General features: G+C 38.0%; 1 protein-coding gene across 10 annotated transcripts in view; it reads right to left on the reverse strand.

Moving 5' to 3' along the window:
- The window catches only part of LOC131044878 (protein S-acyltransferase 8), an 85250-nt gene that overhangs the window by 27803 nt on the left and 45073 nt on the right, over positions 1–12374 (reverse strand). For 6 of the 10 annotated variants that reach the window (XR_009105722.2, XM_057978343.2, XM_057978344.2 and 3 more), the window contains 2 exons: positions 4484–5001; positions 4257–4320 (listed from right to left, as the gene is read on the reverse strand). Coding sequence is in view for 8 of the 10 variants with exons in the window: in XM_057978343.2 (XP_057834326.1) it covers positions 4257–4320; positions 4484–5001 (582 nt within the window). In the remaining 2 variants the exon portion in view is untranslated. Of the gene's footprint in view, positions 1–4256; positions 4361–4483; positions 5002–12374 lie in introns of those variants that run through there. The other 4 variants (XR_009105724.2, XM_057978345.2, XM_057978346.2 and 1 more) reach the window with 2 other exon arrangements.

Below are 12374 nucleotides of genomic sequence, written 5' to 3' on the forward strand. Positions count from 1 at the left end.
GAAAGTTTTTAATCATCAACGTTTCGTATCACACTCCGTGATCCATCGTCAGGATTGTGGAAATCTGATACAATTGAGCTATATATTTACATATATATACAAAGGGATTTTTCATGTTCTGCTATATATTTTAAAAATATAAGGAAATTTCAAATATTCATATGACAACATTGATAAAGTATTCATCATATTGACATACACACCATAGAATCCTTGAAAGACAACAATAGAATTCACATGAGAGTCAAACAAATTACATGCTTGCATAATTGGTAGAATGGAAACACAGAATTCAAGAAGCTAGTTAAGAATTCAATCATAGAATTTACATACTTGATCATTTAAGGAACAAATTAAGAATGTAAAATGGAACGGATACGGCATGCAACAAATCAACAATTAAGCAAGTGAAGAACACAAAACAATATAATAGAACACGAAAGACACAAGATATACCACGAAGAAACTCAATGTGGGAAACTCAAGCGCAAAGATTAGGTTTTGTCTCTTTGTATCAACTGGGCTTAGCACAAATGATCTCACAAATCCAACCAGAAACCATCTGCTTACCACATTAGCAAAAATATTTCTTGGTATTGACTCAGTAAACCAAAAGATGGAGATTTTTTCAATTAATCAGGAAATTAAAAAGCATTGAAAATTTTATAACAATGGAGTACAGATACCATTTTTTTAATTCCTAAAAACTGAATGAAAAAAATGTTGCTTTGTTTTTTTGGTGAGCTATGGAACATTGAGGATAGCCAACCATCCTCACTCTATCCCCCTGCTGTCCCACCATTTTGGAAACATTTGGTCTAGCGACTTTTAAGGATGGCTGGGAAATGTCCCCAAGCAGTCCCTCATCTGATGTCCCCGAGATGACCCCCATGCAGGGACGCAGGCAACAAATCCCATAGATGCATCCCCGTGTACCCTTGCTATAATTGTTGATTTTATGGTAGTGCTCGTTAACCACAGGCAAACATCAGATCTGTTGCCTTCCCAACCATAGACGATAAGCTCTTATCGTCACCCCCGAGCACACTAGATAAATTTCTCACCATCAATTGATCTGCTTGTACATGAATTCGATCTGCCTGGTTATGATCGAACTTGTCTTATCTCTGTTCCAAAGACGGAAGACCACATCCATATATATCCGTCGAAAGGAGATATCCAAGAGTCGGCTCTCATCAAGGAGGCATGACCTTCATGAAGCATCGCATGCCTTCAAACGAGGGGTGGCGGACTTTAACCAAAAGTCGGCCCCTTTGAAACAAATCCGATAAGTCAAACTCGATAATGTATGTTTAATCGTTAAACCTGATAATGCATATGTGACTTAATAAAGATATTAAAGGATTAATATAAGTTATAGATTCATCAAATGTGTAAGGCCAATAGGCCATTCACACATTTGATCTTACTGAGTCGGCTTGTAGGATTTCTACAGATGCTATATCATCAACACTCCCTCTTAGCTAGGGAGGAATCCTTCTTAATCTCTACGAGTCACATCACCTCATCGTGATGACTAACATAATGACTACACTCATGTGAATGAAAGAAACTTATCACCTCATTGTGATAGCATCACCTAATCGTGATGTTTGACCACAATGGCTACTCTCAGAGGGTGAATACACACAAATGCTAAGTCATGGAGTCTCTCACATGACATCCACCATACCTATTCCCAGAGGGTGGATCCACCATACCCTACTCGCAGAGGGTGGAACAAGGGCTGGAACCTCAAACTTCTCTCACAGAGAAGAATGCACAACAAGGGCTAATACCTCAAACTTCTCTCACAAAGAAGAATGCATAACAAGGGCTGAAACCTCCAACTTCCCTCACAGAGAAGAATGCACAACAAGGACTGATACCTCAAACTTCTCTCAGAGAGAAGAATGCATAACAAGGGTTGATACCTCAAAACTTCTCTCACAGAGAAGAATGCATAACAAGGGCTGAAACCTCAAACTTCTCTCATAGAGAAGAATGTATCTCCACCATGCCTACTCTCAAAGGGTGGATCCACCATACCTACTCGCAGAGGGTGGATCGAGGGCTTCACCTCAAACTTCTCCCAGAGAAGAATGCATTAACAAGGGATTGCACCTCGAACTTCTCCTCATAGAGAAGAACTCATTAACAAGGGATTTCACCTCGAACTTCTCTCTCTCAGAGAAGAACTCATTAGCAAGGGATTGCACCTCGAACTTCTCTCTCACAAAGAAGAACTCATTAAAAAGGGATTGCACCTCGAACTTCTCTCTCTCAGAGAAGAACTCATTAACAAGGGCTTTCACCTCAAATTTCTCCATCACAGAGAAAAATGCATTAACCAAAACTTCATGATGACGTGGCTCCCTCTGAAGCTGAAATGTCAGGCTCCCTCTGAAGCTGAAATGTTAGGCTCCCTTTAAAGCTGAAAAACAAGCTCCCTCTGAAGCAAATATTAACCTTCTGACCTCTTCGTCCAAGGTTACTTCTGACGATATGTCAGACTCCCTCTGAATATTGATTCTTCCTCTGCGAAGAAATGCAAGCAATCTTCCTTCCTTGAATAGAGATTCGTCGGTGCCTGAACCTTAGGTAGAGTAACCGCAAATGAAAAGCATAATTTTGGCAGCAATGCCAGGCACACAAGCCCCAACCAGCCCCGCGGCCACGCTGAGAGCAGTGCCAGTGCAATGTGCAGCTCTTGCATCCATCTGCGCCGCCCACAAATCCTTCTGCAACTCTTCCAAAACCAAATTCAAAGTGAATTCACACTGAGAAGCTCGCAACAAGAATCGAGCGATGCTCTGAGCAGAGAGGCCATCCTTGACGTTGACTACATCGTCAGCAAATTTGCAAATAGCGTCAAGCATTCTATCAATCTACTGCCGCAAATTAGGATTGGGAGCAATACTAGACATACTGAGCCAATAATGCCTGACCATGTGGCCCTCGTCTGGATTGGCAATCGAACTAGCCTCAAGCTCTTCCAAGGCCTTAAAAGTGCTTTGAAACTTGGGTTCCATCGCCTCCACAAATTCATCCGTAAGCCCCATTCGGCTGACATCGATATACAATCTGAGCTCCTTGTGCTGATAAAGCCAATCCAAGTACTGATTCCACAGGGTTGCGGGCTCTGTCTCTAGCCCTTTCTTCTTCTACAAAGAATTTGTATCGAGCACAGAAACCTCTCCAGCCACAACAGCTCGAGTTTGAGTCACAAGCCGGCATCTTTCAATGCTGACAATGTTGAGCTTTGAAATCTTGGGCAAGCAATTTTTTGCACAGGTTGTTGTCTGCATTTTCCCACGGAATTTCAGGTGCAAAGGATTTTGGGCCATCATAATTGTTCTCGAGACCTGGGGAGACTCGATCCCCTAATTGCCACCTAATTTGTTTAGATGCCTAACCGACGCCACTGTGAAGGGCGGAGGTCATCGAGTGTAATCACTGCATTATCCTCTGTAGTCACCTTTCGATCTGGAAGAGATCTTAAATCTGCAATTGTTTGTGATTGGATTTTCCTTGAGAGCACAGGATCTACCTTCAAGCAGTTAGGCTCTATAGAAGGAACCCGCTCTGATACCATGTTGATTTTATGGTAGTGCTAGTTAACCAAAGGCAAACATCAGATTTGTTGCCTTTCCAACCATAGACGATAAGCTCTTATCGTCACCCCCGACCACACTACATAAATTTCTCACCATCAATTGATCTACTTGTACATGAATTCAATCTGCCTGATTATGATCGAACTTGTTGTCTTATCTCTATTCCAAAGAGGGAAGACCACATCCATATATATCCATCGAAAGGAGATATCCAAGAGTCAGCTCTCATCAAAGAGGCACGACCTTCATGAAGCATCGCATGCCTTCAAACAAGGGGTGGCGGACTTTAACCAAAAGTAGGCCCCTTTGAAACAAATCCGATAAGTCAAACTCGAATATGTATGTTTAATCATTAAACCTGATAATGCATATGTAACTTAATAAAGATATTAAAGGATTAATATAAGTTATAGATTCATCAAATGTGTAAGGCCAATAGGCCATTCACACATTTGATCTTGCTGAGTCGGCCTGTAGGATTTCTACCGACGCTATATCATCAACAATAATGGCATAGTTTTAACAGTCAAATTTAAATGTGGACATTTTATTCATTTCTGTCAATTAAAAAAGCTTCAACACTGGCAAGAATCCATGCAGGAGGTAAAAATAGAGTATGTATAATTTTCATGGTTTTACCTGCCATAATGCCATAGTTTTAAAAAATTGCAGGCCACAGCAGCAGTAAGTTCCAAATTCAGGACTATGTGCAAGATTTCCATGCAGGCAGAAAGGTCATCAAACTAAAATCCATAGAATACAAAAATTACAAGAGACAGAATTGTTAAAAGTAATTGTACATGTTCTGCAAGTCTAAGAAGTTTCAAAGTACAATCATATGCTAGGTACACTAACTGATTACTTACTTATTTCCAGGCAATGTCCTATCTCCTAAAGCTGGAGCTGGTAGATCTGGCATGATTTCCCAATTCTCGCTTCTTCTGCCCCAACTAGACTTCCTAGGATGTGATCTGATTCTGGTGTCAGTGCCCTCTAATGAAAGTGGTTGCCCTATAGCTCGTGTGAAAGCATCCTCATAGCCATCTTTGATGTCCACAGCAGGGTCATGACCATTGCTCTTTCGGTTATGTAATTCTTCGCAGGCTTCTCTTTCTGGATCAAATTCATCTCCTATTGCAGCTTTCCTACCTGCTTCCAAATCCACACTCATTTTTGCAGGAAGATCTCCAACCACATCTCTAATTTCTGCAGTTTGATGAATAACTCCCATTTGTGTAGATGCATCCTCCTGTACCTTAGCACGAAACTTGTTCTGAGAAGATTTTATCTTTGTGCAAAAAATTGCATTAAAATTATTGATGATCCCTTCATTATAAGGATTAACTTTGTTGTCACATCGATAACGGAAATTTTCATAAGTCGTCTGCAATAAGACCCAAAGATACACAAATAAAACTTGAGTAAGTGCAGAACTATAGACATTAAATGCAATAACAACAATATTTCTTTCACAAAACTTTCTTACAAACTATCATATTGACATTATACTATTTATTGAACATATGATAGTTCTTGAAATCATAAAGCAATCAAAGTCCTTCCAAATGTTTATGTCCAATCAATAATTATAAATCTTTATATTGTCAAAATCCAAACTGCAGTTTGTGATAAATCTTAAGCAATAGGGGCAAATGAAGCAATGGAAAGGATTGTTTACCTCATTGTAAACACCATGGCCATTCCATTAGATGTAAAAATGAGGATAAATAATTGTTAACAGCACTGCAGACACCAAGGACATTATATATACAAATGTGGATATTTTCCTGATCTGGAAGGATGGTTTAAGTACTAGATGGAGATTCACTTGCCATGAAAAAGGCTTGTTAGTGCAAACATATTTGGATGGGTTTTAAGATTCAAAATTTATATAGATTCACTATAACAATTGTTTGTGACAGAGGCGTATAATTTAAAAAACAGACCTGAGGATCTTACAAGCAGTATATAAAAAGATAAGAAAAAAAGCAGTTATATTACTATCTATGAATGTCCAAAGAAGGTCAATGTGATTCAACGGTATAGCCAGTCACCATAGCAAGGTGTCAAAATGAACTCAAAAAACAAGAGAGCCTTAAGGGTACAAGCTAAAAGCACAACTATAAAGGATTCTAACCAGTGTACCCTGGGGATGCGTCTCCACAGTTCTATAAACATCCCCTAGAATGAGGACACATCCCCATCCTGCCATCCACCATGCCTAGGCCCCAACAGGGAGCCATTCGCTAGATGTCCTCATAATTTTAGTTTATATATTAAATGCTCACAAATTTAAAGTTTCAGCCTGTTTTAGTTTGTCTAAGTTGGTTTTAGGTGTTATTTTCTTATTTGTATTTTAAAAATTCAAGTATTAATTTTTATATATTATTTTAATAGCCACCCCCCTTCTGTCCCAAAATCCAAAAAAAAATTTGCCATACCCACAACTTTGAGAAACACAATTCTAACTAGGGGAAATTAATATAAAAACAGGTAAACAATAAACAAGTCAAAAAGACGAAGCTATAAATTACCAGTGTGATACAAGCAGAATTAACACCCTGCATTCCAGGGGTTGCCCGTGATGTTTTTGAGGACATGAAGATAGAGATAATAAAAGAAAGGGCAAAGAGTTAAAAGAGATAAAAGGGAAAAGACTTGAAAGCATAAAAAGAGACGTGTCTTTCCTATAGTTCTTTTGCATTGCTTTATATTAATTTTGTTAGAAACTTAACTGACATATTTTTCACTTTTTCATTTTATAATTTTTCCTCTTTTTTTTCAACATTTTTTTCTCCCCCGACCAATCAATATACAGGATGAGTTTCAGCAGTGATGGGGCAATAGAAATGAGACAAATTGAGTGTAAGTGAAGAAGAACATGAACAAAGAGGTACTTAAATGTAAACCACAACTTCAGTTGGGAGTGTTGTCCAATTTGATTGTCCATAAAAGTTGTTTAAGTCATTCTAAAGCAGGCCATTCAAATCAAAACAAGTCCTTTGTCCACTTGGCACATAATGTTGACAAATATATTGGAAGTAATTATGAGGGGGAAGTGATCACTGGAAATGCAGTTTTTGTGATGATAACTGGAAGATAATGTACAACTATTGCACATACTGATTCATCAGGTTGATGCTTATGATAACAAGATTGTATGGTGGGCAATCTTCTAAAACTACTGCATCTAGTAGCCATGCTGCTTCAAGGACTTCTTTCAAGTGTCTGCTTCAAGGACTTCTTTCAAGTGTGCTTCTAGGAAACCTAGAAACCTTCTACACCTCGTCTGGTTCCAACTTTTCAAGTGGATTTCATGCAAGGGTCATCAACGATGAAAAGCAAATTAATGGATTCAAAACCAGCTACAGACAAGATATTGATGGGTTCCAACATTAATTTCAATTGCATATTTCTTTAATAAGCCCAATCCAAGGTTGTTACTCTTAATGCCCAATTGTTTAGCCATAAATTCCACCTTTTGTCCACATTTATACAAGCTACTTTAGCATCATTCCAAGTGTTAATGAATAAATTAGATGGCTTTTTCAAAAGGATTGGATAAGACTAACAAGTGCTTGAGAATGGTTTACTTAAAGGATGGCTAGCCGTTACTGCAGGAATCATCTTTGTTTGTCACTTTTAGTTTGTTCTAAAACCTATGTTGGGACAACTTGCTGTAACAACTGTGCTGCAAAATGTGGAATTAGTGCTACACAAACCCTGCTGTATGTGAGGCATCAACATACACCAGTCACTGCAGAAGTAATATTAAACAAATCATTGCTATGAAAGCACTACTACCAGACTTGCTGTTGTAGGGATTCTTTTATGGAAGGCATGCTAACACTTACTAGATGTAGACAAGTTGTGTCAGTGGTTATAAGGATGGCAACCACTATTGAAAAATCTGATCCAATAAAATAAGTTGATATGTGCAAGAATTGTCTGACTTTCTAGGTATGCTGCCAAAATCATACCTCATTCGCAGAGAGGTGCAGATGTTTACATCAAGCATCATACATCATTGGCACTCTTTTGGTCTTTCCTAATGAAAGAATGCCTCAATCCTCTTTGCATCTTATTTCATTGGAAAGGATGCTTTACTTGCGTGACTCTTGCAGCTTCTGATCATGACAAAATTGTACCAAGTGGGGGGGAATCCAATTCAAAATAAGGAAGGAGAGGGAATGAAATGGTGGCTAGAGTTTCGTTTTAGGTAGATGTCATGTACATTGTGCCCTTTGTATCCCATGTTTTGATCATCATCAGATATAAATTCTAACACTCCTAAACTTGGTGGGATATGTGAGTCTATTAATAGCTTGCTTTACCAAATGAAAAGCATGATTCACAAGGGAGACACCACATTGGCATTCTATCACTATCATATCCAGTCCCCTGTTCAACACAGCTCAGAGAAAGTGAATCTGTCTACATACAGAAGCATACATAGTGTATTCCAGATGGCACATGAAGAGGCCTCAAACAGTAACTCGTATTCATGATGAAGAGGTGAAGGGTCCCTTTCAAGGCTTTTGGTGCCCCAACATACCCAAGCCAAATTCAAACTCGGGGCTACTGAATTAATGCCTCTCAATTCTTTTTATGCTTGATCCATCAAATTATTGGCTCTATGAATGCCCTTGTCACTCCTCCCATCAATCTAGTGTTCCAAATGTCATCTAGTCAACAACTTCAACTAACATTCATGTTCTTCATGTTTATGCCTGATCAAATCCCTTCACATTTAGAGTTTCTTTTTAAGTAGATGTCATGTACATTGTGCCCTTTGTATCCCATGTTTTGATTATCATCAGATATGGACTCTTAACATTCCTAAGCTTGGTGGGATATATGAGTCTATTAATGGCTTGCTTGACCAAATGAAAAGCATGATTCATGAGGGAGATACCACTTTGGCATTCTATCACTATCATATCCAGTCCATTGTTCAACACAGGTTAGGGAAGCTGAATCCCTCTACATACAAAAGCATGGATAGTGAATTCTAGATGCACATGAAGAGGCCTCAAAGAATAACTCTTATTTATATATGGATAGAGGGTTACCAAAGTTGGTTTCTTTGGTTGAGTCCTATATATATAATAGATAGAGGCCTGAACTATATTCACCTGAGTGGCAGGAAATTATAGCAAAGATTCTTAGCCGGTTCTGTCTTTCATGACCAAAACCTAGCTTACACAACAACTACTTGGAAATACCAAAGGGTTCGAATTGACACCTAATAACATTGATTCAATGGACATTGACATAATAGTAAAATTCTGTCTACTTGGGAAGATTCCCCAAATACCCAAAAAGAGAAGGGAATGATCATAGGAAATGTTGAATATTTGACGAGATCCATTTCGGGGACATGGAGCAAAGGGGAAATTTCTAAGAGGAGTTGATTCTAAATGCAGATGATGAAGAGTTTAAGGGTCTCTTTATAGGCTTTTGGTTCCCCAACAGACCCAAGTCCAATTCAGACTCAAGGCTACTAAATTAAGGCTTCTAAATTATTTTTGTACTTGCTCCATTAAATTCTTGGCTTTATGTATGCCCTTCTCACTCCTGGCAATATATTACTTTTCCCACTAGCATCTAGTCAACAACTTCATTTCACACTCGTGCTCTTCATGTTTATACCTAAGCAAATCCCTCAAGCCATGCATTTTATTCTTACTTGGCATGGTTATCTCACATGTCAAATGTGTCTAATTCCTATTTTCTTACAACCTAAAGTTTTTTTATCTTTAGACCTAAGTTCTTTTCAAGCCAAATTTTGTTTGGGTTCCACCTGTCAAAACTAAACTTAGTTTATGCTTGAGTAATACCCTAATCTGGAGTCATTTTCATTTCAGCTTGATCAAGTCTGCATCCACAATATAATTTTGTTAATTCAAAGATATCCACAATTGTTACCAGACCAATTTTTTTCTTAATAAGGATCTGTTCACTCCTTTGTGTCTAAACTTAAATCATGTCTTACATTTCTGAACCCAACGCAACAACTAAAATTTAATTGACCAAGGTCCTCACACCTATCAAACATGTCTTCCAAGTATACCATGAACCTGAAGGCATTATAAAACACAATTTACAAGGGGACTCACAACCAACTTATTAAGTGTTTCATGCCCATGAGCTACCCTGAACAAGAGTTACCTTATAGAATCCTATTGAGCAAGGCTTTCGCATTCATGAGTATTATGTTTGAAGCCCAACCCCGAGTGATTTATAGATCCAAACATATATGGTCACTTGCATCTGAAAGGAAAGTTGTTTTGTGCTTGATGAATGGTCAAACCTAAGATGCCTATACATTCAAACTTATAAAGCATCCTCCCGTCTACCACAAAATAAATCATGTCACACCTAGAGATTTTACCAAACCAAAGACATTATATGCTTGAATTAACTTGTACACTCAAGAAAAGAGTGATAAAAACTTAAAACCCAAGTCAACTTTTGCACTCAACAAAAATTACAAAACAATGCCTGGTCCAATCCTCACATCTAGGATTGTTAAGAGTTTCAATTATAGAACTCCTCCAAACATGAGAACATTTATATACCTGATTTAATCTTGCCTCGCATTTGTAGGATAAGGTCAAGAGTTTAAGGTATGTCATGACTATGTTTGCATGCCTTGCCTTGCCATTGTCATGGTGTATTTCTTCTGGTGCTGCCACATGGATCTTGATGCAATAAAAATTGACACAGCCTATCATGATGAAAATCCTCTCAGTGATCCATCTCTACTGACCATGCCATGTCATCATGAATGTGATAGAATCCCCCTCCAAAACTTGACACATACAACCAACCCAGACATAATTTAACAATTATTTACATGAAAATGAGAGTGGATAACTGAAATTTGTGCAAATCAAGGAATTAACTGATTTTCTGAAACATGGTAATACATTGCTTTAGCAATAGTTATCGAGTATCTGATTTTGTCTTGCTGTGTATAGGGCTTCTATTGATGTTGACATGGAACTAACTAGAAGCCTATTGCTGAACGTCATGGCATAGCTAAGAAATAAATGAGAATTCAGCCTTCTTGATTATAGAATTCAAGAAGATACGATGCAATGGAAAATGAGCCTCATCTCAGCACTTGATTGGTAATCAATCCCAGGAAAAAATCTTGCAGCATGCAAAGAATGAGCCTCCTGCCGAAACAATCTCTACAACGAATTGAGCATGACAACATTTCCAACTGTTACATTTATGGGCTCAATGCTTCCAAGTTTTTCTTAGCTATCAAATCAACCTGTTTGAGTTGATTATGCACATGGAAGGCTATGACTAATTGCTTGACAATAGAATTGTGCCAAATTTGGACCCTATACAATTCTGAGACTTATGATTGTCATGTACCCAAAAGCATGTAATCAGCTGTATCTTGAACCCTAGGAACTTCTATAAAAACAAAGTTGTCATATGTGAGCTTTGTTAGAGCTAGGTTGGAAGACTATAGATAAGAATACCAAAACATACTAATTTTATTGTTGACTTGAGAAAAAATATCAATTATTTTCTTTCTCTAGTTTTTCCAAGCTAAGATTGTGAATCTACGAGTCTAGATTGCTGCAGTATGAGTTCTTTTCCTATGAGCAAATTACTTTGTGCTTCAAGTCTTATTTTACATATCCGATGAGTACCATGTATCACTAAAGGATCTTGCATGAAACCTGGTGTTCTCAATCCCTAAGTCTTGTTCTTTGTCCCTTGGAGATTGCATCACCCTTGTGTTCAAGTTGTGCTAAGCTAGTTGTCACTTTGGTCATTTCAAGAACTTCTCAAGAAGTCCTCAAAAACCTATGATCCATAATAGGATGAGCATCTTCTCTCTCTCACTCTCCCATTTCTCTTCTCTTTCTCTCTTCCCCTTTATCTTTTGCATTTCTCTTTCACTGCTAGTTAAACTAGGCTAGATCAAGAGTAAATTAGATTGTATTTCATGTTTTTCTTCCAACAAGAACCAGTAGATAACGAGCTTCTGAACTATTCTTTGATGTATAATTGATTTACTCTATTTTGGATGAGCATGCCAATGGACCCCTTGTTGATAACTGAACATGAGCCACTGAAGCTATCCAACCATAGATAAGACATGGTGATACCAAAACTTAGGGAGATCTTATTGCTCTTCTTTCAAGAGAGGAAGTATCCCTTGATTCCTTTTGACATTAACCCATGTCAAACAACTAGCCAACAAAGGCTTTAAGGAAATGTCTTGTGGAGATGAAGCTGCAAAAACTTAGGATGAGTGAAGTGCATTTTCTGGTCTCATAAGCTATGAGAGCAGTCAATTTGGAAGGATAAACTCACTCTAGCAAAGAAGGCCCCATACAACAATAGAGGTTACATGAAGGCCAAATGATGTTATGGATGCTTAACATTCACCTTTTTTGGAAGTTGCTAATTCTTTTCGTGTTGAGAGGAAATGGCACAATTATAGCTTCATCCACTCTACCAAGAGGAACGAGCTTACCTCTAGGAAAGTGGAAAGTCCAATTTTTATTTATAGTGCCTTGGGCCTTATGGATTGCAAGAAAATTGAGTACAAGGTGCAAGAGGTAAACATAATAACACATGATTGAAATAAATGAGATACTCAGATATATTTAAGGAATAGAGATATTGGAATGTAATCTCCTATGGTTTCCCAAGACACAACTTAATAAAAGAAAAGTAGAATGTGATATAGTATGATAGATGTATAGATCCCTTTTTAATATG

The sequence above is a fragment of the Cryptomeria japonica genome, chromosome 1 (assembly GCF_030272615.1).
Source record: "Cryptomeria japonica chromosome 1, Sugi_1.0, whole genome shotgun sequence".
Classification (NCBI taxonomy): Eukaryota; Viridiplantae; Streptophyta; class Pinopsida; order Cupressales; family Cupressaceae; genus Cryptomeria; species Cryptomeria japonica.